General features: G+C 48.3%; 1 protein-coding gene across 5 annotated transcripts in view; it reads left to right on the forward strand.

The window, feature by feature from the left end:
• Nucleotides 1–20,523, forward strand: part of SBNO2 (strawberry notch homolog 2) — a 174,324-nt gene that overhangs the window by 123,171 nt on the left and 30,630 nt on the right. For all 5 annotated transcript variants that reach the window (XM_058163530.1, XM_058163534.1, XM_058163529.1 and 2 more), the window contains 8 exons: nucleotides 1,855–1,998; nucleotides 4,140–4,257; nucleotides 5,295–5,400; nucleotides 6,123–6,276; nucleotides 9,170–9,346; nucleotides 10,085–10,182; nucleotides 13,084–13,166; nucleotides 17,501–17,716. In XM_058163530.1, coding sequence (XP_058019513.1) covers nucleotides 1,855–1,998; nucleotides 4,140–4,257; nucleotides 5,295–5,400; nucleotides 6,123–6,276; nucleotides 9,170–9,346; nucleotides 10,085–10,182; nucleotides 13,084–13,166; nucleotides 17,501–17,716 — 1,096 coding nt within the window. The remainder of the gene's footprint in view (nucleotides 1–1,854; nucleotides 1,999–4,139; nucleotides 4,258–5,294; nucleotides 5,401–6,122; nucleotides 6,277–9,169; nucleotides 9,347–10,084; nucleotides 10,183–13,083; nucleotides 13,167–17,500; nucleotides 17,717–20,523) is intronic.

Here is a 20,523-nt window from a genome sequence, read left to right on the forward strand (position 1 = left end):
CACTCCTTCCCTCCCTCTCCTTCCTTTCCTCCCTCCCTTCTTCTCTGCCTCTCTCCCTTCCTTCCTTCACTCTTTCCTCTCCTTCCTTCCTTTCCTCCCTCCCTTCTTCTCTTCTTCCTCCTCCCTCCCTCCTTCACTCATTCTTTCACTCCTTCCTTTCTTCCTTCCTTGCTTCCTTCCCTCCCTCCCTCCTTCTCTGTCTTCCTCCCTCACCTTCATTCCTTCCATTCTTTCTCTCCCTCCTTCTCTTCTTCCCTCCCCTCCCCTCCCCTCCCTTCCTTCCTTCACTTATTCACTCACTCCTTCCTTCCTTCCCTCCCTCCCTCACTCCTTCCTTCCCTCCCTCCCTCCCTCCCTCCCTCATTCTGAGTGTTGATGTCCACACATCTTAAAAGTTACCAAGCTTGGCCTGGATTGTCCGGAGCCACCTTTGCTTTCTCTGCCTTGCCGGGAATTTTGGGAGTTGTACTCTATATACTCCTTAAAATTAGCTAAAGCTGAGAAAGCATTTCCTGCACGGAGTGAGAAAGTCCAAGCACCCGACTGTGGGGGGGAGGAAGATTCAAGTATTCATTTTTGCAGAAGTTCACCCAGACTGGGTCACCAACAACCCTGCATTAAATATCTCAGTGTTTGGCTGGCTGGGGAATTAAATTCGCCATCCGCCTTAAATTTGCCAAGGTTGAGGAAACACTGAAATATGTCATCCGTGTCCCATCCCCTCCCCTGAAGGACCTTTGTTAATTTACGTGGGATGCATTTCTGTGCCCAAAATGTCAGCATTGTGAAAACCTCTCATCCTTTTTTTTTTTTTTTTTTGCATTTTAAAAAAATCTTTTCCTCCTCCCTCCCTCCCTTCTCTCCCTTCCTCCTTCTCTTTTCCCTCCCTCCCTCCCTCCTTCCTTCTTTCATTCATTCACTTCACTCCTTCCTCTCCTTCCTTCCGTTCTTCCTTCCCTTATCTCCTTCCTCCTTCTCTTCTTCCTCCCTTCCTTCCTTCCTTCACTCACTCACTCCTTCCCTCCCTCTCCTTCCTTTCCTCCCTCCCTTCTTCTCTACCTCTCTCCCTTCCTTCCTTCACTCTTTCCCTCTCCTTCCTTCCTTCCTTTCCTCCCTCCCTTCTTCTCTTCTTCCCTCCCCTCCCCTCCCCTCCTTCACTCATTCATTCACTCCTTCCTTTCTTCCTTCCTTGCTTCCTTCCCTCCCTCCCTCCTTCTCTGTCTTCCTCCCTCACCTTCATTCCTTCCATTCTTTCTCTCCCTCCTTCTCTTCTTCCTCCCTCCCTCCTTCCTTCCTTCACTTATTCACTCCTCCTTCCTTCCTTCCTCCCTCCCTCACTCCTTCCTTCCTCCTCCTCCTCCTCCCTCATTCTGAGTGTTGATGTCCACACATCTTAAAAGTTACCAAGCTTGGCCTGGATTGTCCGGAGCCACCTTTGCTTTCTCTGCCTTGCCGGGAATTTTGGGAGTTGTACTCTATATACTCCTTAAAATTAGCTAAAGCTGAGAAAGCATTTCCTGCACGGAGTGAGAAAGTCCAAGCACCCGACTGTGGGGGGGAGGAAGATTCAAGTATTCATTTTTGCAGAAGTTCACCCAGACTGGGTCACCAACAACCCTGCATTAAATATCTCAGTGTTTGGCTGGCTGGGGAATTAAATTCGCCATCCGCCTTAAATTTGCCAAGGTTGAGGAAACACTGAAATATGTCATCCGTGTCCCATCCCCTCCCCTGAAGGACCTTTGTTAATTTACGTGGGATGCATTTCTGTGCCCAAAATGTCAGCATTGTGAAAACCTCTCATCCTTTTTTTTTTTTTTTTTTGCATTTTAAAAAAATCTTTTCCTCCTGTAGATTAAATACGGTGACACGGCTACCTCGGAGGGGATTTTATTCGCCACTTATTCCGCCTTGATCGGTGAAAGCCAAGCGGGCGGCCAGCACAGGACCAGGTTGAACCAGATTCTGGATTGGTGCAAGGACGATTTTGATGGTGTTGTATCCTGACAGAAATAAAACAGCGAGTCTCTGTAGGTTTTGGGGCTTTGCCTAATACATAGACTGCAGGTAGCCCTCAACTTACAACCATTTGTTTCCTGATAGTTAGAACCATTAATCAGTGGAACAACTTGCCACCAGAAGTTGCGAATGCTCCAACACTGGAAGTTTTTAAGGAGATGTTGGATAGCCATTTTTGTCTGAAGTGGTGTAGGGTTTCCTGCCTAGGCAGGGGGTTGGACTAGAAGACCTCTAAGGTCCCTTCCAACTCTGTTGTTCTATTCTATTCTAAACCTAAACTCAGTGACCGTTCGAAGTGACAACAGCACTGAAAAAAGTGACTGATGACCATTTTTTCCCACTTACGACAGTAGCAGCCATCCACGTGGTCACACGGTCAAAATTCAGATGCTTAGCAACTGGCTCTTATTTTATGGCGGTGTCGTGTCCCACTCCTCCGCTGACGGCCGGATCAGGGAAATCCGAATCAGGCTGGCCTCTGCAGCTCTGCCCAAAGTCCTAGCAAAGTCCTCAGAGCAGGCAGGAGACCAGTAAGTGACTTCAGCAAGATAAGTTCGACTTTGCCTGACTCACGAGACTGCCAGAAAGCAGATCCTTTATATAGGCCATGGGGTGTGGCTCCATGACTCAGCACTCATTAAGGCCTGCCCCTCCCTTCCTTCTGTTGCCTCCGCCTATCCAGTCTTCTGATGCGAGGGTCACTCCAATCAGCTGTTGTTGGAAGTAAACTTTCCTCAGGCTCACATGCTGTGGAGGAGGGGGAGGGGTCTAGCTGCTCCGTTTGCCTGGGCATGGAGCCAGGGCTGGGGCCGGGGGATGCTCCCTCCTCTGCAGCCTGCTTGGGCATGGAGCCAGGGCTGGGACCGGGAGGTGCCCCCTCCTCTGCAGCTTGTCTGGGCATGGAGCCAGGACTGGGGCCGGGAGGCATACATTCCTCCGTGTTCGGGAGCAGATAAGCAGACCCCGGCTGCGGTGAGAGTGGACAAGACACAACAGGCGGCTGCAGTGTCTCAGGTCACGCGATCCCTTTTTGCGACCGTCTGACAAGCAAAGCCAATGTGGGAAGCCAGATTCACTGAACAACCGGATTACTAATTGCTAATTAGTAATTACTAATTAATTACTAACTGCAGTGATTCCCTTAACAACTGTGGCCAGAAAGGTCGTAAAATGTGACAAAACTCGCTTAAGAACTGTCTCGCTTAGCAACAGAAATTTGAGGCTCAGTTATGGTCGTAGGTCAAGGATTATCCGTACTTTGGCCCTCTTTTTGGCGGCTTACAGATTATAGGTGTTGGATTTATCGACTGCTTTGACTCGGTTTTCCGAGTGCACTTCAAGGTGCTGGTTACCACCTTTAAAGCGCTCCATGGCATAGGACCGGGATATCTTCGGGACCGCCTTCTGTTACCACATGCCTCCCACCGGCCGGTTCGCTCCCATAGAGAGGGTCTCCTCAGGGTGCCGTCAGCCAAACAGTGTAGGCTGGCGACCCCCAGTGGGAGAGCCTTCTCTGTGGGGACACCTACCCTCTGGAATGAGCTTCCCCCAGGACTTCGACAACTTCCTGACCTCCGGACCTTTCGCCGCGAGCTGAAGATGTATTTATTCTTCCGAGCAGGACTGGCATAAATAGGGTTTTTAAACATGGATTTTATTGGGGTTTATTTTATATTTTGTATTGTATTTTAAATTTAGGCTATATTGAATAAGTTTTTTAAATAGTGTTTTTATTGTAATGTATTATATTATTTTATCTGCCTGTTCACCGCCCTGAGTCCTTCGGGAGAAGGGCGGTATAAAAATTAAATTATTATTATTATTATTATTATAATTATTATTATTGCTTTACAACTGGGGATAGTTTTCTCTTTCCCGAACTCAAATCAGGCTATTCCGGGTAGATCTTCATTTGTACTCTCGTATGAGACAGCCGGCTGCCATCTTGACTTTTTTGACCACACCTGCAGACAGCCCTACCCAGGATCATGATTTACTCTTCCCCTCCCTTGCCTTCAAAACTGGGGGGGGGTTTTTGGTCATAAGCCCTCTTCTTCTGTCTGCCAGGATCCCTCCATCCTTTTTTAATTGTCTGCCCTTAACGAGCCTTTCGCTCTCAGATTGTGTTCGATGAATGCCACAAAGCCAAAAATGCCAGCTCTACCAAGATGGGCAAAGCAGTATTGGACCTGCAGAAAAACCTGCCTCAGGCGAGAGTCGTCTACGCCAGTGCCACAGGTGAGCGATGTGCATCGCGCTGAGCACCTTTGCAGTGAGGAGTCTATAGCCGGAGTATCCTCTCTGGGCAGCACCAAATCAAGATGTATTGACATTTGGGGGGTAGACTATTTCTGGATGCCGAAGCTCCATTCCTAACTGTACCAGGGCAGCATGAACCCAGCTGGAGAAGGGCAGCCTTATCCACCATTTTGCTGCCACACGAGCTTCTTGTTTAACACACCTTTTTCCTAAGTTTTGCAGCGAGGCTAGCTCTGAACATCCGTTTCTGGGGAACAAAGGATGTTGTCGAATGGACCTGAAGTTAGGAGAAAGAGACAGAGACAGAGACAGAGACAGATAGATAGATAGATAGATAGATAGATAGATAGATAGATAGATAGATAGATAGATAGATAGATAGATAGACAGAGAAAGAGAGAGAGAGAGAGAGAAAGATAGATAGATAGATAGATATAGAGACATAGAGATAGATGAGAGAGAGAGATGATATATATATATATATATATATATATATATATATATATATATATATATATATATATATATATATATAGAGAGAGAGAGAGAGAGAGAGAGAGAGAGAGAGAGAAATGATAGATAGATGTGTGTGTGTGTGTGTGAGAGAGAGAGATGGTAGATAGATGATAGACAGACAGACAGATAGAATTGATTATAGATACAGATAGGTGGATAGGTGATAGAGCTAAGCAAGCAGCCAGGCAGACACAGATGAGAGGAGAGGAGTTTCTCAAACTCAGCAATTTTTTGTGGACCGCCCACTCCCAGAATTCCTCACTAGCATGAGAGTAGGTTGAAAGGATGTCCACACATCTTAAAAGTTGCCGAGATTGAAAAATTCTGGGAGGGAGAGAGAGAGGGATGGACAGATGGATGGTTAGAAGAAATAGATAGCGAGAGAGAGAGAGGGAGGGAGATAGAGAGAGAGAGAAAAAGAAAGATGGACTGATCCAGTGCAATGATGCATCTAACAATTCCTTCTCCAATCCAACCCAATCCAACCTCTTCTTCGGCAGGTGCCTCTGAGCCAAAGAATATGATTTACATGAGTCGGCTGGGGATATGGGGAGAAGGGACCCCCTTCCGTTCCTTTGATGACTTCCTCCATGCCATTGAAAAGAGGTAAAGCTGCATCTGGTTATCACAGGACCCCAGTGTTGTGGGGTGGGGGGGGAGGCGCTCCTCTAGTTCAACCCCCCGTTCAGTGCAGGATCTCCCGGAGCACCTCTAGCAGATGCCACACACACCCCTTCCTCTATTTCAAGACCTCTAGTGAAGGAGAAGTCCCCAGTTCATGAGGCAGCTTGTTCCACTGGCCCAACAGTTCCTCTTGACGTTTGGTCTGAATGGCCTCCTTTGTAGCTAATGCCTCTGGGGGCATTAAAAATAAACCCACTGCATTTTCCATCTGATAATTTTTTTTTTAGATTTGAATGCTAAAACTGACCCAAGCTCTCTCTTTTCAACCTGGATGAGAATATTATTTTGACCTAACTTCACCTATCTCCACCAACATTTTAACCAGGCTGCAAAAGTTGTTGCAGTTGTTCGTTGTGACCTTATCTTTGTTTGATCTGCTTGACTTGTGTGTCTGGCCTTTGACAGGCGTGGGAGTTTTTCCAACATGCCTAGTGATGTATTTTTCTAACAACGTTGACATCACTCTCTATCTCAAAACTCTGCTTCTAACGTTTATTCCAATTTGATTACGTTCTTTTGGGGGAAAAGGGCTTATAAATACGAATGAATGAATGAATGAATGAATGAATGAACGGTCTGGTGGTGGTGATGGAAAATCCGCAGCTCCAAAGGTCAACTGTCTCTCTTGACTTCCTCCTCCGCAGAGGTGTTGGGGCAATGGAGATCGTTGCCATGGATATGAAAGTGAATGGGATGTACATCGCTCGACAGCTCAGCTTTTCTGGAGTCACTTTCCGGATAGAAGAAATCCCACTGGACATGGCATATAAGGACGTTTACAACAAGGCAGCGAAGCTGGTGAGCTTTTATGCTTTGGGGCTGTCTGATATAAAAAGGTAAAGGTTCCCCTCGCACATGCGTGCTAGTCGTTGCCGACTCTAGGGGGCGGTGCTCATCTCCGTTTCAAAGCCGAAGAGCCAGCGCTGTCCGAAGACATCTCCATGGTCATGTGGCCGGCATGACTCAACGCCAAAGGCGCCCGGAACGCTGTTACCTTCCCACCAAAGGTGGTCCCTATTTTTTCTACTTGCATTTTTACATGCTTTCGAAACTGCTAGGTTGGCAGAAGCTGGGACAAGTAACGGGAGCTCACCCCGTTACACGGCATATAGCTGGACTCATTTGCTTGAGCCACCTGAAATCTATAGTCAGCTGATTTCTATAGAATAGGAATAGGAATAATAGGAATAGGAATTCCTATCCTACCTGAGAGAGAGAAAAATCTATCAGTGGTCACTAAGGAGTCGATAACAACTTGATGGTATGTAATCAGTCCAAAAATATAAATATCTAACTTGTACCAAATCATTCAATTCCTTATTTAGCCCAGGGATAGGGGAACTCAGTATTGGTAAACAACAACAACCACAACCAACAGTGCAGCTAACGTGGTCAGTAATTGGGAATGCTGGGAGTTGTAGTTCTACAAAATCCAGGTGGTTGCACTTTTCTCACTGTAGCATCCTCCTGGTCCTCAGGCCTACAAGGGACTTTTGTCTTCTTGCTGCTTAAAGTGGTGACGCTGGACTGGTCACGTGCTGCTGTAGTATTTTAAGCCGGAGGCAGATCGGAAGGCTTCAAAATTACCGTTATCTTCCTTTTTTCCATACAAAGATATTTGAGGCATATTGCAGTTTTTTTAGCAGTAGAGTGCAGAAGAATCTGGAAGTGCTGTCCCGGTTCATGTGCTTGGTCGAATCCTCTGGCCTTGCTTATCCTCCTGTTTCCCCTTGGGTCTCTATAGAACAGGAGTCTCCAACCTTGGCAACTTTAAAAGCCTGGCGGACTTCAACTCCCAGAATCCCCCAGCCAGCAAAGCTGGCTGGGGGATTCTGAGAGTTGAAGTCCACCAGGCTTTTAAAGTTGCTGTTCTGTCCCCCCTTCCACGTCAGGGAGAAACGCGAGTTTCACAGTCCTTTTATTGACACCGACCTGATTCTTCTGTAGGAAGCACAAGGCTTGGCAGCGACCGTGTCCCGTTGCCAAGCTGACAGGAAAGAAAGGCCTTTAACTCCCAATCGATCGAGCTGCAACACATGCTGGGTACTTTTTTGTCCGTTACGAAGCCCAACGGCAGCTCCATCCGCTTTTATCCCCTATGGGGTGTGGCTCCATGACTCAGCACTCTCTGAGCCTGTTACACCTTTTCCTTTGTTGCGCACGCTTATTTTTACAGCGCTGCCTCGGGTCGATCCAGGATTGATTGTCAGCAGCTGGGACTTGGGGCGTTGCCAGGGAGGAGGAGGAGGGTCCGGGAGAGGGAGGCCTTGTCAGCTCCTCCTCCTGGCCTGTAGCTGGAGCTTGGGGCGGTGCCAGCGAGGAGAGTCCTGGCGAGGGAGGCCCTGCTGGCTCCTCTCCCTCACTCTCCAAGTCACTCTCCTCCATGAGGGCAGACTCAGGGGCTGGCTCGGGGGCCGGAGCCACAACAGTTGCCAAGGTTGGGGACCCCTGCTGTAGAGGGCTATTTCCCCCTCCACTTTTCTCCTGAGGGCCAAGCCACATGGACTTTGTAATACTTGCAATGTGGGTTTTGTAACACTGTTGAACTGGCCTTCCTTGAAGCTCCTCTATTTTGCTAGGTACAGGGATCTCTTGCTTAAGCAGGGGGTTGGACTAGAAGACCTCCAAAGTCCCTTCCAACTCAGATATTCTGTTACAAGTTGTAGAGCTACCACTGTAGCAGTGGTGGGTTGCACCGGATCGGGTGAACTGGTAGTGGCGGAGGCTCCGCCCACCCTCCCAGACGCTTAGTACCACGTACGTACAAGCAAACCGATAGTGAATGGGATTTGGAACCCGCCCCTGCACTGTAGCTGGTTTGGAAAGGGAGAGCCCAGGGTTTGGACCCCCTCAGGATCTCTTGGGTCCCTCATCGGGGTTTTGGGACAGTGTGGCATAATGGTTAGAGAAGGAGCCGTGAGATCTGGGTCCGAATCTCTGCTTAGCCCCAAAAGCCTGCAAAGGGAAGTTTTGGGCCGGACCCTCCCTTCTCAGCACAATGAAGCATAGTTGGGGAAAAGGCTGGTCTAGGAGGAGGGAGATCCAGACTCTACTCCTCCTCCATTAGATGCAGAAGCTCATTGGCTGACTTGGGTCCAGTCCCTCCCATTTAGCCAGGAACTAAGGGAGAGGGAAAAACTACTTTCTCCGCCCCTTCCTCCCTTAGCCACGGAAACTCATTGGCTGACTCTGGGCCGGCCCCTCCCTCCCAGCCCAGCAGCCAATCAGGTATACAGGGCAAAAAAAAAACACATTCTAATTTTCTTTCCTAAATAAATAAAATAATACAATAAAAGATGGATTAGGAGTGGGAGGACCCAGATTCTAATCCCTCCTCAGATACAGAAGCTCATTGGCTGATTTTGGGCCGGTCCCTCCCCTCTGGGTAGCCGGTATAGTGAGGAAGGAGAGGAAAGGTCCAGATCCTTGTGCCCCCCTCAAACTCATTGGCTGACTCTGGGCTGGCCCCTCCCTCCCAGCCCAAGAACCAATCAGATATATAGGGCAAAAAAATGGATTAGGAGTGGGAGGGCCCAGGTTGTAATCCCTCCTCAGACATGGAATCTCATTGGCTGATTTTGGGCCAGTCCCTCCCCTCTCAGAGAGTTAATTATACTAAATAAAATCCTGAAAATGCTATTATAATTGCTAAAAAAAAACACTGTCTCCCCCTCCTCTCTTTTTTTGGCAGTGGGCAGAAGCTCTGGTGGTTTTCCAAAAGGCTGCTGACCTCATTGGCCTGGAGTCCCGGAAGTCTCTCTGGGGTCAGTTCTGGGGGGCTCACCAGCGCTTCTTCAAGTACCTCTGCATTGCGGCCAAAGTCCGTCGTCTGGTGGAGCTGGCCAAGGAGGAGCTGAGCAAGGGCAAGGTGAGGGGGGCAGCAGAACTTCCCCTTAGCTCTGCCTCTGATGGTTTGTGAATGAGAGCGAGAAGAACGAGAGCAGATTTTCTTTGAATTAACCACTCAAATATTCTCCTTTTCCTCTTCTTCCTCCTCCTCCTCCTTTTCTTCCTCCTTTTCCTTCTCATTCTCCTTTCCCCACCTCCTTCCTCTGCTACCTTTTCCTTCTCTTCCTTTTCCTTCTCTTCCTTCTCCTCCTCTCCTCTTTCTTCCTCTTCCTCCTCCTCTTCTTTCTTCTCCCTGTTCCTTTCCTTCTCACTTCTTCCTCCTCATCTTACTTCTCCTCCTCCTCCTTTCCCTCCTTCTCCTTTCCCTTCTCTCCTTCCTCTTCCTCCTCTGTCTCCTTTTCCTCCTCCTCCTCCTTCTCTTTCCCTCCCTCCCTCTTCCTCCTTCTCCTCCACCTCTCTTCCTCCTCCTCTTCCTCTTCTTCCTCCCTTTCCTTCTCATTCTCCTTTCCCCACCTCCGCTTTCTTTTCCTTCTCTTCCTTTTCCTTCTCCTCCTCTCCTCTTTCTTCCTCTTCCTCCTCCTCATCTTACTTCTCCTCCTCCTCCTCCTCCTTTATCTCCTTCCCATTTCCCTTCTCCCCCACTCTTCCTCCATCACTTTCAATCCCTGAGTTTTATCAGCCAGTTCTGTTCCACATTTTGATGTTTCCACATGCTGCCCATCCTTGGTCTCATTTCTGCCCTGTTTGCCTCCTGCAGTGCGTGGTGATCGGGTTGCAGTCGACGGGGGAAGCGCGCACCCGGGAAGTTCTGGACGAGAACGAAGGGCACCTGAACTGCTTTGTGTCCGCAGCCGAGTGAGTTTTCCATTGGGAGGATGCACGCTTTGTAAACTCTTAGCTACCGTCCCTGCCCAAGATGTTGGGGCTATAGCCCCCCAAAATTCTTGCAAAAAGCACGGAGGGAACCCCGAAGGTCATTGCTCCGTTGCATTCTGATAAAGGCAGGCATCTTTGGACGTTACCCTTCATGCGGCCTTTAAGAAACCCGGAACATCCTTTCCATCATTGGCATTCTCAGAGAAGCTGCCCTTCCTTTATGGTCTTTTATCGGCATCCATGGAAATGCAACCAATTGGCTGCCCTAGAGATTCTCCACCTCTGCATCTTCGGTCCGAAACAAGCCGCCAAGCTCAGCCCACGCCGTTCCCCTCAGCCACCTTATTTTGGCCTTCTGTTTTTTTTCCCTCCCCTTTGGCCATTTGAGTGTGTGTGTGTGCTCATTGCATTCTCCATGATCTACCTTGCATTTGGGGTGGTGGGGATAAAGATGGGAGACATCTCAGGTGTATTTCCCCCACCACCACCCCAAAAGCTCTGCCATCAACATTGAGTCCATCCCACCACGACCCTCTTTCCCCTCCCCCTCCGCCCTTTGCATTGTTTAGTCCTTTCCTATCTGGTCTTGTGAAGACTCCTGTCTGTAGCCAAGCAAGAAGGAGAAAGCATAAGGTTGCCTAATTTGAAAGACAGCAGGTCGTTATCCGTCCTTCTCATCAGCTGCTTGCTTTTGTAAGGCCTTACGTGTGAGTCCCACCCCCTCCCAGACCTTCCCTGCCTCAAAATAAACCTTTCCAGAGTTCCCTTAGACCAGGGCTCTCCAACCTTGGGAACTTTAAGCCTGGTGGACTTCAACTCCCAGAATTCCCCAGCAAAGCAAAGCTGGCTGGGGAATTCTGGGAGCTGAAGTCCTACAGGCTTAAAGCTGTCAAGGTTGGAGACCCCTGCCCTAGACCCATGATGGCGAACCTATGGCAAGCGAACAGTTGGCGAACATGATGGAACAGATGGTGAACATGATGGCGAACAGGTGGCACGCAGAGACATATCTGTGGGCGCACGAGCGTTGCCCTAGCTCAGCTCCAGAGCACAAGCGCACGCTGGCCAGCTGATTTTCAAGCCGTCTGGGCCCACCAGAAGTCAGGAAATCGGCTGTTTCTGGCCTCTGGGTGTGGGGGAGGCTGTTTTCGCCCTCCCCAGGCTCCAAGAAAGGCTCTGGAGCCTGGGGGGCGGGGCAAAAAACAGGCCTACCGTGCCATCACGTGCTAAAAACGTGGGGGACCACGTGACGGGGGGGGTCACGCACGCATGCATGGGGGAAGGGGCACATTGAATAATGGGTGAGGGCACACGCGTACGCATCTCCCCCCTTACGCTCCACCCGCTTTTGGCACGCGACGGCAAAAAGGTTAGCCATCACTGCCCTAGACCAGAGTTGGCGAACCCCTTTTTGGCACCGAGTGCCAAAACGGGAATGCGCGCGCATGCGCACCAAACTGGTCGTCTTGTTTCTGGCGCGCACATGCAAATGAACAGCAGGTCGATGTGCATGCGCACCAGGCGGCTGCTCTTCCAGTTTCCGGCACTCCTGCGCACGTGAAGTCCAGCTGGCCGGTGTACCGGAACCTGGAAGAGCGACAGGCGACGGCTCATGTGCCCGGAGAGATGACTGCGTGCCACTTCCGGCCCGAGTGCCATAGGTTCACCATCGCAGCCCTAGACTCTTTCGCATCAGAAATGCGCCACTTTCTGTTGGCTTAGCACTGATACAGTAGCATTCTCTGACATCATAGCAATTGGACCAATAGCTATGGACATTTGGGCTGCCTAGAGCAGTCTTTTCTCAACCTTAATCAATTTAAGATGGGTGGACTCCCAACTCCCAGCATTCCCCAGCCAGCATGCTGGCTGGGGAGTTCTGAGGGTTGGAGTCCACCCACCTTAAAATGACCGAGGTTGAGAAACACTACTTGTATAAAAGCAGCGATCCCTAAAGATTTGCAGACCGGCAAGGGGGGGTGGGGGAGAGGGGATGGTTTTGCACGAGCGGTGGCCGAGTACGCAGCGCCATTTGCACAAGCGGTGGACATGCGCACTCGGCGCTCGAGCAAATGGAGCTGCATGTGGGCCCCTGCTTACCCACCGCTCGTTAGAAGTGGAGCCACGGGCACACATACACACGCATACTCGCCTGCCAGTTCCGAACGGGCCACGGCCTGGTACTCGGCCGTGGTACTCGGGGTCTGGAGACAGCACTGATGACGTTACCTAGTTGGGTAATGAAAATATCTGCAAGAAAAAACAACTATGCTCAGAGAGCACCCAGGACCCCACAATGCCTACATATCGTAGGCAGAAAAACGAATGCGCACCAGTGGTGGATTTCAACTTATTTTACTACCGGTTCTGTGGGTGTGGCTTGGTGGGCGTGGTGTGGCTTGGTGGGCGTGGCTTGGTGGGCGTGGCAGAGGAAGGATACTGCCAAAATCCCCATTTCCTCCCAATCAGCTGGGACTTTGGAGGCAGAGAATAGATGGGGGGTCGGGGGCCGCTCAGAATTTTTTACTACCGGTTCTCCGAACTCCTTAAAATTTCCGCTACCGTTTCTCCAGAACTGGTCAGAACCTGCTGAAACCCACCTCTGATTGCACACTTAATTTTGAAAGAGTAACGGCTATCAATTTTAGTGCGGCTAAACAAATGCAGGTTCAAGACCCTTTTATTTTGCAAAAAAAAAATTTTTTTTTAAAAAAACCCCGTCCCTCCTCTTGCAGCGGTGAACTTCCTTTAGGTTGTTCTGTTTTAAGTTTTGATTTTTCTCTGTGCCTTTTTTTTTTTTGTTTGTTTGTTGTTCATTTTCAAGTGAGCAGTTCGGTGTCCTGGGCAGCTAGAATAAAAATATCCCCTCTTAACTTTCAGAGGCGTCTTCCTTTCACTCATTCGGAAGCACTTTCCTTCAACCAAACGAAAAAGAGAAAGAGGAAGTATCAATAAAAGAAAACGTAAGAGCCTTCTTATCCTCACCCCACCCCACCCCTTTCCCCCTTAAACAAAATCCTGATAATCTTGGACCTTCTGCGGGGCACCTGCAGTTTATATCCTGTTCTCTCCCTCCTCATCCTGTCCCCATTTTCCCATTCTTCCATTTTGCTCTTCCAGGCTTCTTTCCTTTTTCACCGCTTTCACGTTCTAGCTGTTTCATCCCTTCATTTGCAGCCAGGGCTTGTTCTAGGTCTGCTCTGCTTTTCGCATTCAAACAATTCCTGGTGCGTTTTCCCATCTAATCCTGGCCTTTCTCCTGACCCGGGGGGTGATCGAACCTGTCGTGTTCTTAACTAAAGTTTCTGATTTATGGGTAGTCCTTGACTTAACAACTTTAATTGGGACCAGCATTTTCATTGCTAAGGAAGGCAGTGGTTAAGCAAGTTCGCACCAGTGGTGAAATCCAAATTTTTTTTTACTACCGGTTCTGTGGGCATGGCATGGTGTGGCTTGGTGGGCGTGGCAGGGGAAGGATACTGCAAAATCTCCATTCCCACCCTACTCTGGGGCCAGTCAGAGGTGGTATTTGCCGGTTCTCCGAACTACTCAAAATTTCCGCTACCGGTTCTCCAGAACCTGCTGGATTTCACCCCTATTTTTTTATAATGCTTTCTTTTTTTTTTGGGCTGTGGTTGTTAAGTGAATCACTGCAATCATTAAGTGAATCCGACTTCCCCCCTTGTCACTAACCGGCTGGGAAGGTGAACAATTGGAGCCTCAACCGTCATAACTACATGCCGGTTGCCGAGTGCCCAAATTTGGATCGTGTGACCATGGGGATGCTGCAGTGGTCATAAGTGTGAGGACTGATCATAATTTGCTTTTTTTCCCCCAGCACTGTCATAACTCCAAATAATCGCTAAATGAACGGTCATAAGCGGAGGACTTAAAAACAACATAGACTGGGCGATGCCACCAGCAAGTTAGCTCAAAGGAGATTTTCTGTTAATGTATTAAAAATCATAATTTGGTCACCCCATCTGCAGAAAACCCACTCAAAATGGACAGGGGCTCCGAGCATTGCTTGGGACTCAGGTTCTCCATCCCTTCCCTGATTGGAAACACTGTCCTGAATGGTCCTTTCTTCCCCCTGCTTTTTATTTCTTTATTTTTCCTTGGGTGTTTCCTCTCCACAAAAATGCAAAAAAAATAAGCTCCATTCAGCTTATAGCAAAAATTGGTAGCTTTCTCTCCCCACTGCTTCTAAATATCTCCCCCAGTGAATCCTAGGTCTCTTTGAACCGCCCTCATTTTTCAGCTGCTTAGGCAATTACCGTATTGTTCGGAGTATAAAATGCACCTTAGTTTTTGGGGAGGAAAATAAGAAAAAAGCTGATTGGCAGGTGGATTGGCCTCCCGAAATACCCCCAATCAGCTGTTCCCAGAAGTGAATTTTAGCAACAGGTTCCTTGGTTGTGAGCTCTGTGCCTTGCTTTTTTTTTTTTGCTTTTTTTTCTGCCTCTGAAAGTCTCTGAAACAGCTTCAGAAAAAAAGTCTCAGAAGCTTTGAGGGCTTCTTTTCTGAAGCTCTGTTTGGCGGCTTCTTTTCTGAAGCTGTTTGAGGGCTTCTTTTCTGAAGTTCTGTTTGAGGGCTTCTTTTCTGAAGCTCTGTTTGGGGGCTTCTTTTCTGAAGCTCCATTCGGGGGCTTCTTTTCTGAAGCTCTGTTTGGGGGCTTCTTTTCTGAAGCTCCATTCGGGGGCTTCTTTTCTGAAGCTCTGTTTGGGGGCTTCTTTTCTGAAGCTCTGTTTGAGGGCTTCTTTTCTGAAGCTCCATTTGGGGGCTTCTTTTCTGAAGCTCTGTTTGGGGGCTTCTTTTCTGAAGCTCCGATTGGGGGCTTCTTTTCTGAAGCTCCGTTTTAGGCTTCTTTTCTGAACCTCTATTTGGGGGCTTCTTTTCTGAAGCTTCGTTTGGGGGCTTCTTTTCTGAAGCTCCGATTGGGGGCTTCTTTTTTGAAGCTTCGTTTGGGGGCTTCTTTTCTGAAGCTCCGTTTTAGGCTTCTTTTCTGAACCTCTATTTGGGGGCTTCTTTTCTGAAGCTTCGTTTGGGGGCTTCTTTTCTGAAGCTCCGGTTGAGCTTCTTTCTGAAGCTCGATTGGGGCTTCTTTCTGAAGCTCGATTGAAACTTCTTTTTTGAAGCTCCGTTTGGGGGCTTCTTTTCTGAAGCTCCGTTTTAGGCTTCTTTTCTGAACCTCTATTTGGGGGCTTCTTTTCTGAAGCTTCGTTTGGGGGCTTCTTTTCTGAAGCTTCGTTTGGGGGCTTCTTTTCTGAAGCTCCGATTGGGGGCTTCTTTTCTGAAGCTCTGTTTTAGGCTTCTTTTCTGAACCTCTATTTGGGGGCTTCTTTTTTGAAGCTCCGTTTTAGGCTTCTTTTCTGAAGCTCCATTTTAGGCTTCTTTTCTGAACCTCTATTTGGGGGCTTCTTTTCTGAAGCTCCGATAGGGGCTTCTTTTCTGAAGCTCTATTTGGAGGCTTCTTTTCTGAAGCTTTGTTCCGGGTGCTTTTTTCATTCTCTGAAACCTCCTTTTGAGAAGTTGGGTGGGGCTACATTAGGAGTATAAAACTCATCCAGATTTTCACCCTCTTTTTGGGGGGGAAAAAGGTGCGTCTTATACTCTGAAAAATACGGTAATATAGAAAGTTCTCGCTTACTGACTGCCTAGTTCCGTGATCATTCGAAGTTATGATGGGGCTGAAAAAGTAGGTTTACGATCGGTCCTCAAACTCGTGGCTATTGCAGAATCCTTGTGGGCAATGAACATCAACAAAAGTTGCCATGTCCTACAGCTCCACAATTTCCATTTGCAACCCTCCCTGCTGCCTTCCGACAAGCAAAGTCAATGGGGAAGCCAGTGGGAAGCTGTAGGTCACAGTCACATGACATCACGTTTAACAACTGCGGCCAGAATAGAGGCAAGTTGGCCACAGTCACACGACATTTCAATTAGTGATGGAGTTGCTGGTCCCAGTTGTGGTTGTTAAGTGAGGACACAGTGGCAAGATGCTACAGAGAGCTAAGAAGCAGCATTAACGTTAATGTGTAACCGCAAGAAAGGTGAGAGCCAGTTTGGTAGAGTGGTTAAGGCATTAGGTTAGAAATCAGGAGACTGTGAGTTCTAGTCCTGCCTTAGGCATGAAAGCCAACTGGGAGATTTTCAGCCAATCGCCAGGAGAGAATAAAGTCTTATCCCATTTAGGCACAAAATCCAGTTGTGTGATTCTGAGCCAATTACAAGGTGACCATGAGTTCTAGTCCTGCCTTAGGCAGAAAAGCCAGCTGAGTGGCCTTGGGCCTATCCCTCCCAAGAAAACTGCAGCCGAGAATTAGGCATGATTGAACAGAAAGAAAAAAAGATAAACAAGACGAATCATTTCAGTTCAAGTACCAGGACCTCGGGGCGAACGTTGGATTAGAATTATACCCTCTGAGATCCTAGTTTTTCAGTCTTCAGTCATCCAACTTTCGTACTGGCAGCTTCGTGGACTTGATAAGCCCTGTCTAAAACAATGCAGCCAAATAGCTCAGGCTGTTAGAAGCCTGTTATTAGAACACAGCAGCCTGCAATTACTGCAGGTTCAAGCCCGGCCCAAGGTTGACTCAGCCTTCCATCCTTTATAAGGTAGGTAAAATGAGGACCCAGATTGTTGGGGGGGGGGGCAATAAGTTGACTTTGTAAAAATATACAAATAGAATGAGACTATTGCCTTATACACTGTAAGCCGCCCTGAGTCTTCGGAGAAGGGCGGGATATAAATGTAAGCAAAAAAAAAAAAAGCACAGGTTTTCTCGTCTCTCTTGCTAAGCCTTGCAAAATTGCACTGCTTCTCCCTGCCCTCCTTATGCATCTGTCTAAAAGCAGTGTTTCTCAACGTCAGAGGTGTCAAACTCATTGAGGGCCGCATCAGGGTTGCGTTTGACCTCGGAGGGCCGGGTGGGCGTGGGTGGGTGTGGCCAGTTCGACGGAGGCCGTCACGGCTGAAAACAGGGCACCGGGGTGGGGGGCGGTGCGCGCACACACGTCCCTCAGCTCCATTTTTGCTGGCAGAGGCACCACTAGTTGGCTCTTTGCTGTTTCTAGGCTGGATCCGGCCCGCGGGCCTTGAGTTTGACACCCCTGCTCACCGTGAACAACTTGAAGATGGGTGGACTTCAATTCCCAGAATTCTTCAGTCATTGTGCTGACTGGGGAATTCTGGGAGTCGAAGTTCACCCGTCTTGAAAATTGCTCAGGTTGAGAAACTCCGATCTGAATTGAATTGGTCTTTCAATGCTTCCTGGTTTTGGTTTTTTGTCTCCAGTGAAGCAGAGAGTCCGAGGCCTTAACAAAGTGATGCGAATCGCCCACGACCACTACAGCAGTAGCAACGATATCATCAAGATCAGCTCCGAGAGCAGCACGGATTCTGAGCCAGGTCTGGAGAGCGACTTCAATTCCTCTCCGGAGTCCCTTGTGGAAATGGAGGACGTGGCCAGCAGATACAAACCCATCAATGGCGCCATGTGTAATGATCCAAGTAAGTGTCCTGACCTGGCTCCCAAACACGACAAGCAGGGGTGGGGCTGCTGGGGGTTCGCAGGGGTTCGGGAGAACCTCTAATTAAGATTCTGTGCAGTTCGGAGAACCCCCCAAATCCCACTCTTGGTTGGACCTTCCCACCCCTCCCCCCTCCCTTCCCTTCCCCTCCCCTCCCCGGAGTCCCCACACGTCTCTCTCTCTCTCTCTCTCTCTCTCTCCCTTTCCCTCTTCCTCTCCTGGAAGTCTTGGAAGGTGCGCTCGCTTTCTTTCTGCAGCAGACAAACACACACACACACACACACACACACACACACACACACACGCTCAGAAGGCGCTGCAGATTCCAGGAAGAATTCTGATAAATTTCCAGACAGGATTCAGAAGTGCAGGCTATCAGTGGCTGACGGGCAGGCAGATGAATATTTGTCTGCCACACCTATTCATCTCCTCCCCCTGTCTTTTATTTCCAAAGCTAGGGTGGGACTTCCCCGGCAGCAGTGACTCTTCCATCCCAAGGATCAGCCCATAGATTTCCACTGCTCTCCTCTCCGCTGCCTTCTGTGCATCCGTGCGTCAGGCACTGGACCCAGCTGTTCCTCCTCTTCCTCATCAGCCACCTCCAGACTTGGGGGCTGTTGACTCTCCATCTGAGGGCTGACAGACGGCCCCAGCCCCGGCTCCCCCCCACCCTCTCTCTGCCAGCTCCACTCCCTCTTCTCCTTCGGCGCTCTCAGGTTACCTTGATGCTGATACTCCCACACCTCCTCCTCCTCCTCTGATTCGACCGCTGGAAGGGCCGCTGGCCAACAGGCCACAACAGTAAGCCTTGTTCAGATGATCCCTATTCTCCTTGCCAACCAGAAACATCCAGGGAAAATCTCCACCAGGGCAGGCAGAATGATTGTTCCCTAGTTGCACATGTGAATGGGGGCAGTTGTGAGATTGGAGATTTGGAATGTAATCCAGGGCAGGGGTCCTCAAACTCGTCGACTTCCTTCACGTAGTTTCGGATTGTTCATTCACCCTCAACTATTTATTACAGAAAAACAATGCAATAAATATGATTTTATTGGGTGCAACGGGGCAGAATTCCAGAAACCAAAAAGATACACTGAGTTTCTTCTAAGCAGTTTCTTTGATTGTCCCTTATCCATATAGACAGAAATCTTGCCAAACTAAAGCAACTACAGGTAGTCCTTGACTTACGACCACAATTGAGCCCAAAATTTACGCTGCTAAGTGTTGGTTAAGTGAGTTACTGTTACCCTATTTTACGACTTTCTTGTCACAGTTGTTTTTTTTTTTTAATTGAAAAAGTTTTAAAAAACAAAAACATTTTCCCCCCTTTTTCCCCCCTCCCTCCCAGAAAACCCCCTTCCTCCCTCCCTTCCCCCCCCCCCCCCCCGGCTTCCCGGGTCAATCACAAGGTATTGTTATACATAAACCAAACATAGATTAAAATTTTCCCTTCTAATCCAATTAACCTCATCCAAATCTTTTCATCTCCCAACCCCCTCCCCATTACATAAAATAATACTTCCTAATTATTCAAAGGCAATCTGATATTTCTTAATCTGATATCTGTTTTGTAGATAATCAATCCATTTTTTCCATTCAATTAAATATCTTTCCTGCGCATTGTCTTTTAAAAAAGCTGAGATTGTAGCCATCTCAGCCAAATTAATGACTTTCAATATCCATTCTTCTATTGTAGGTACCTCTTCTTTCTTCCAGTATTGTCCAATCAACAGTCTTGCTGCTGTTATTAAATTCAGAATCAATTTAGTCTCAATCCCTGTACAATCCGTTATAATTCCCAAAAGGAAAAATTGCGGCAGAACTTTATCTTCTTCTTCAAGACATTTTGAATAATCCACCAAATTCTTATCCAAAAGGCCTTAATTTTCTTGCAAGTCCACCAAATATGAAAATATGTAGCGTCATCACAACCACACCTCCAACATTTTGCTTGGATATCAGGATACATACATGATAATTTTGTCACAGTTGTTAAGTGAATCACTGTAGGCTTTAAGTCAGTAACATGATGGTTAAGTGAATCTGGATTCCACATTGACCTTACTCGTCAGAGGGTCACAAAAACTGATCACACGACCCTGGGACGCTGCAACCGTCATAAATGTGAACCAGTTGCCAAGCATCGCGTGACCATGGGGATGCTGCAACGGTCGTAAGTGTGGAAAACGGTCATGCCACTTTGTGCAGTGCTGCTGTAACTTTGAACGGTCACTAAATGCACCGTTGTAAGTGGAGGACTACTTGTATTTCCACCATTACATATAGGTAGCTCTGGACTTACAACCATCCATTTAGTGACCGTTCGAAGTTATAGAGGCACTGAAAAAGTGACATCATCATTTTTCAAACTTACGGCCGTTGCGACATCTCCGTAGTCCTGGGATCAAAATTCGGGCACTTGACTCGTATTTATGACGGTCGCAATGTCCCGGAGGTCACGTGATCCCCTTTTGCGACCTTCTGACAAGCAAAGTCGACAGGGAAGCCAGATTCGCTTCACAACTGCAGTGATTCACTTAACAACGGTGGCAAGAAAGAAAATGGGGCAAAACTCACTTCACAACTATCTTAGCAATGGAAATTTTGGGCTCGGTTGTCGTAAGTCGAGGCCTACCCATACTTCCCTGGGAAAACGTCTGTAGCATTGGACTCTTGAGTACCCAAGGGGAAAAAAATTAAGTTGTCTCAAGAATATAAAGAAGAGTTGCTGGATTGTGTTTGTCTAGTTTGATGAAAAGAGAACTAGGGGAGACATGATAGCAGTCT

This window comes from Ahaetulla prasina, chromosome 1, assembly GCF_028640845.1.
Source record: "Ahaetulla prasina isolate Xishuangbanna chromosome 1, ASM2864084v1, whole genome shotgun sequence".
In the NCBI taxonomy this organism is placed as follows: Eukaryota; Metazoa; Chordata; class Lepidosauria; order Squamata; family Colubridae; genus Ahaetulla; species Ahaetulla prasina.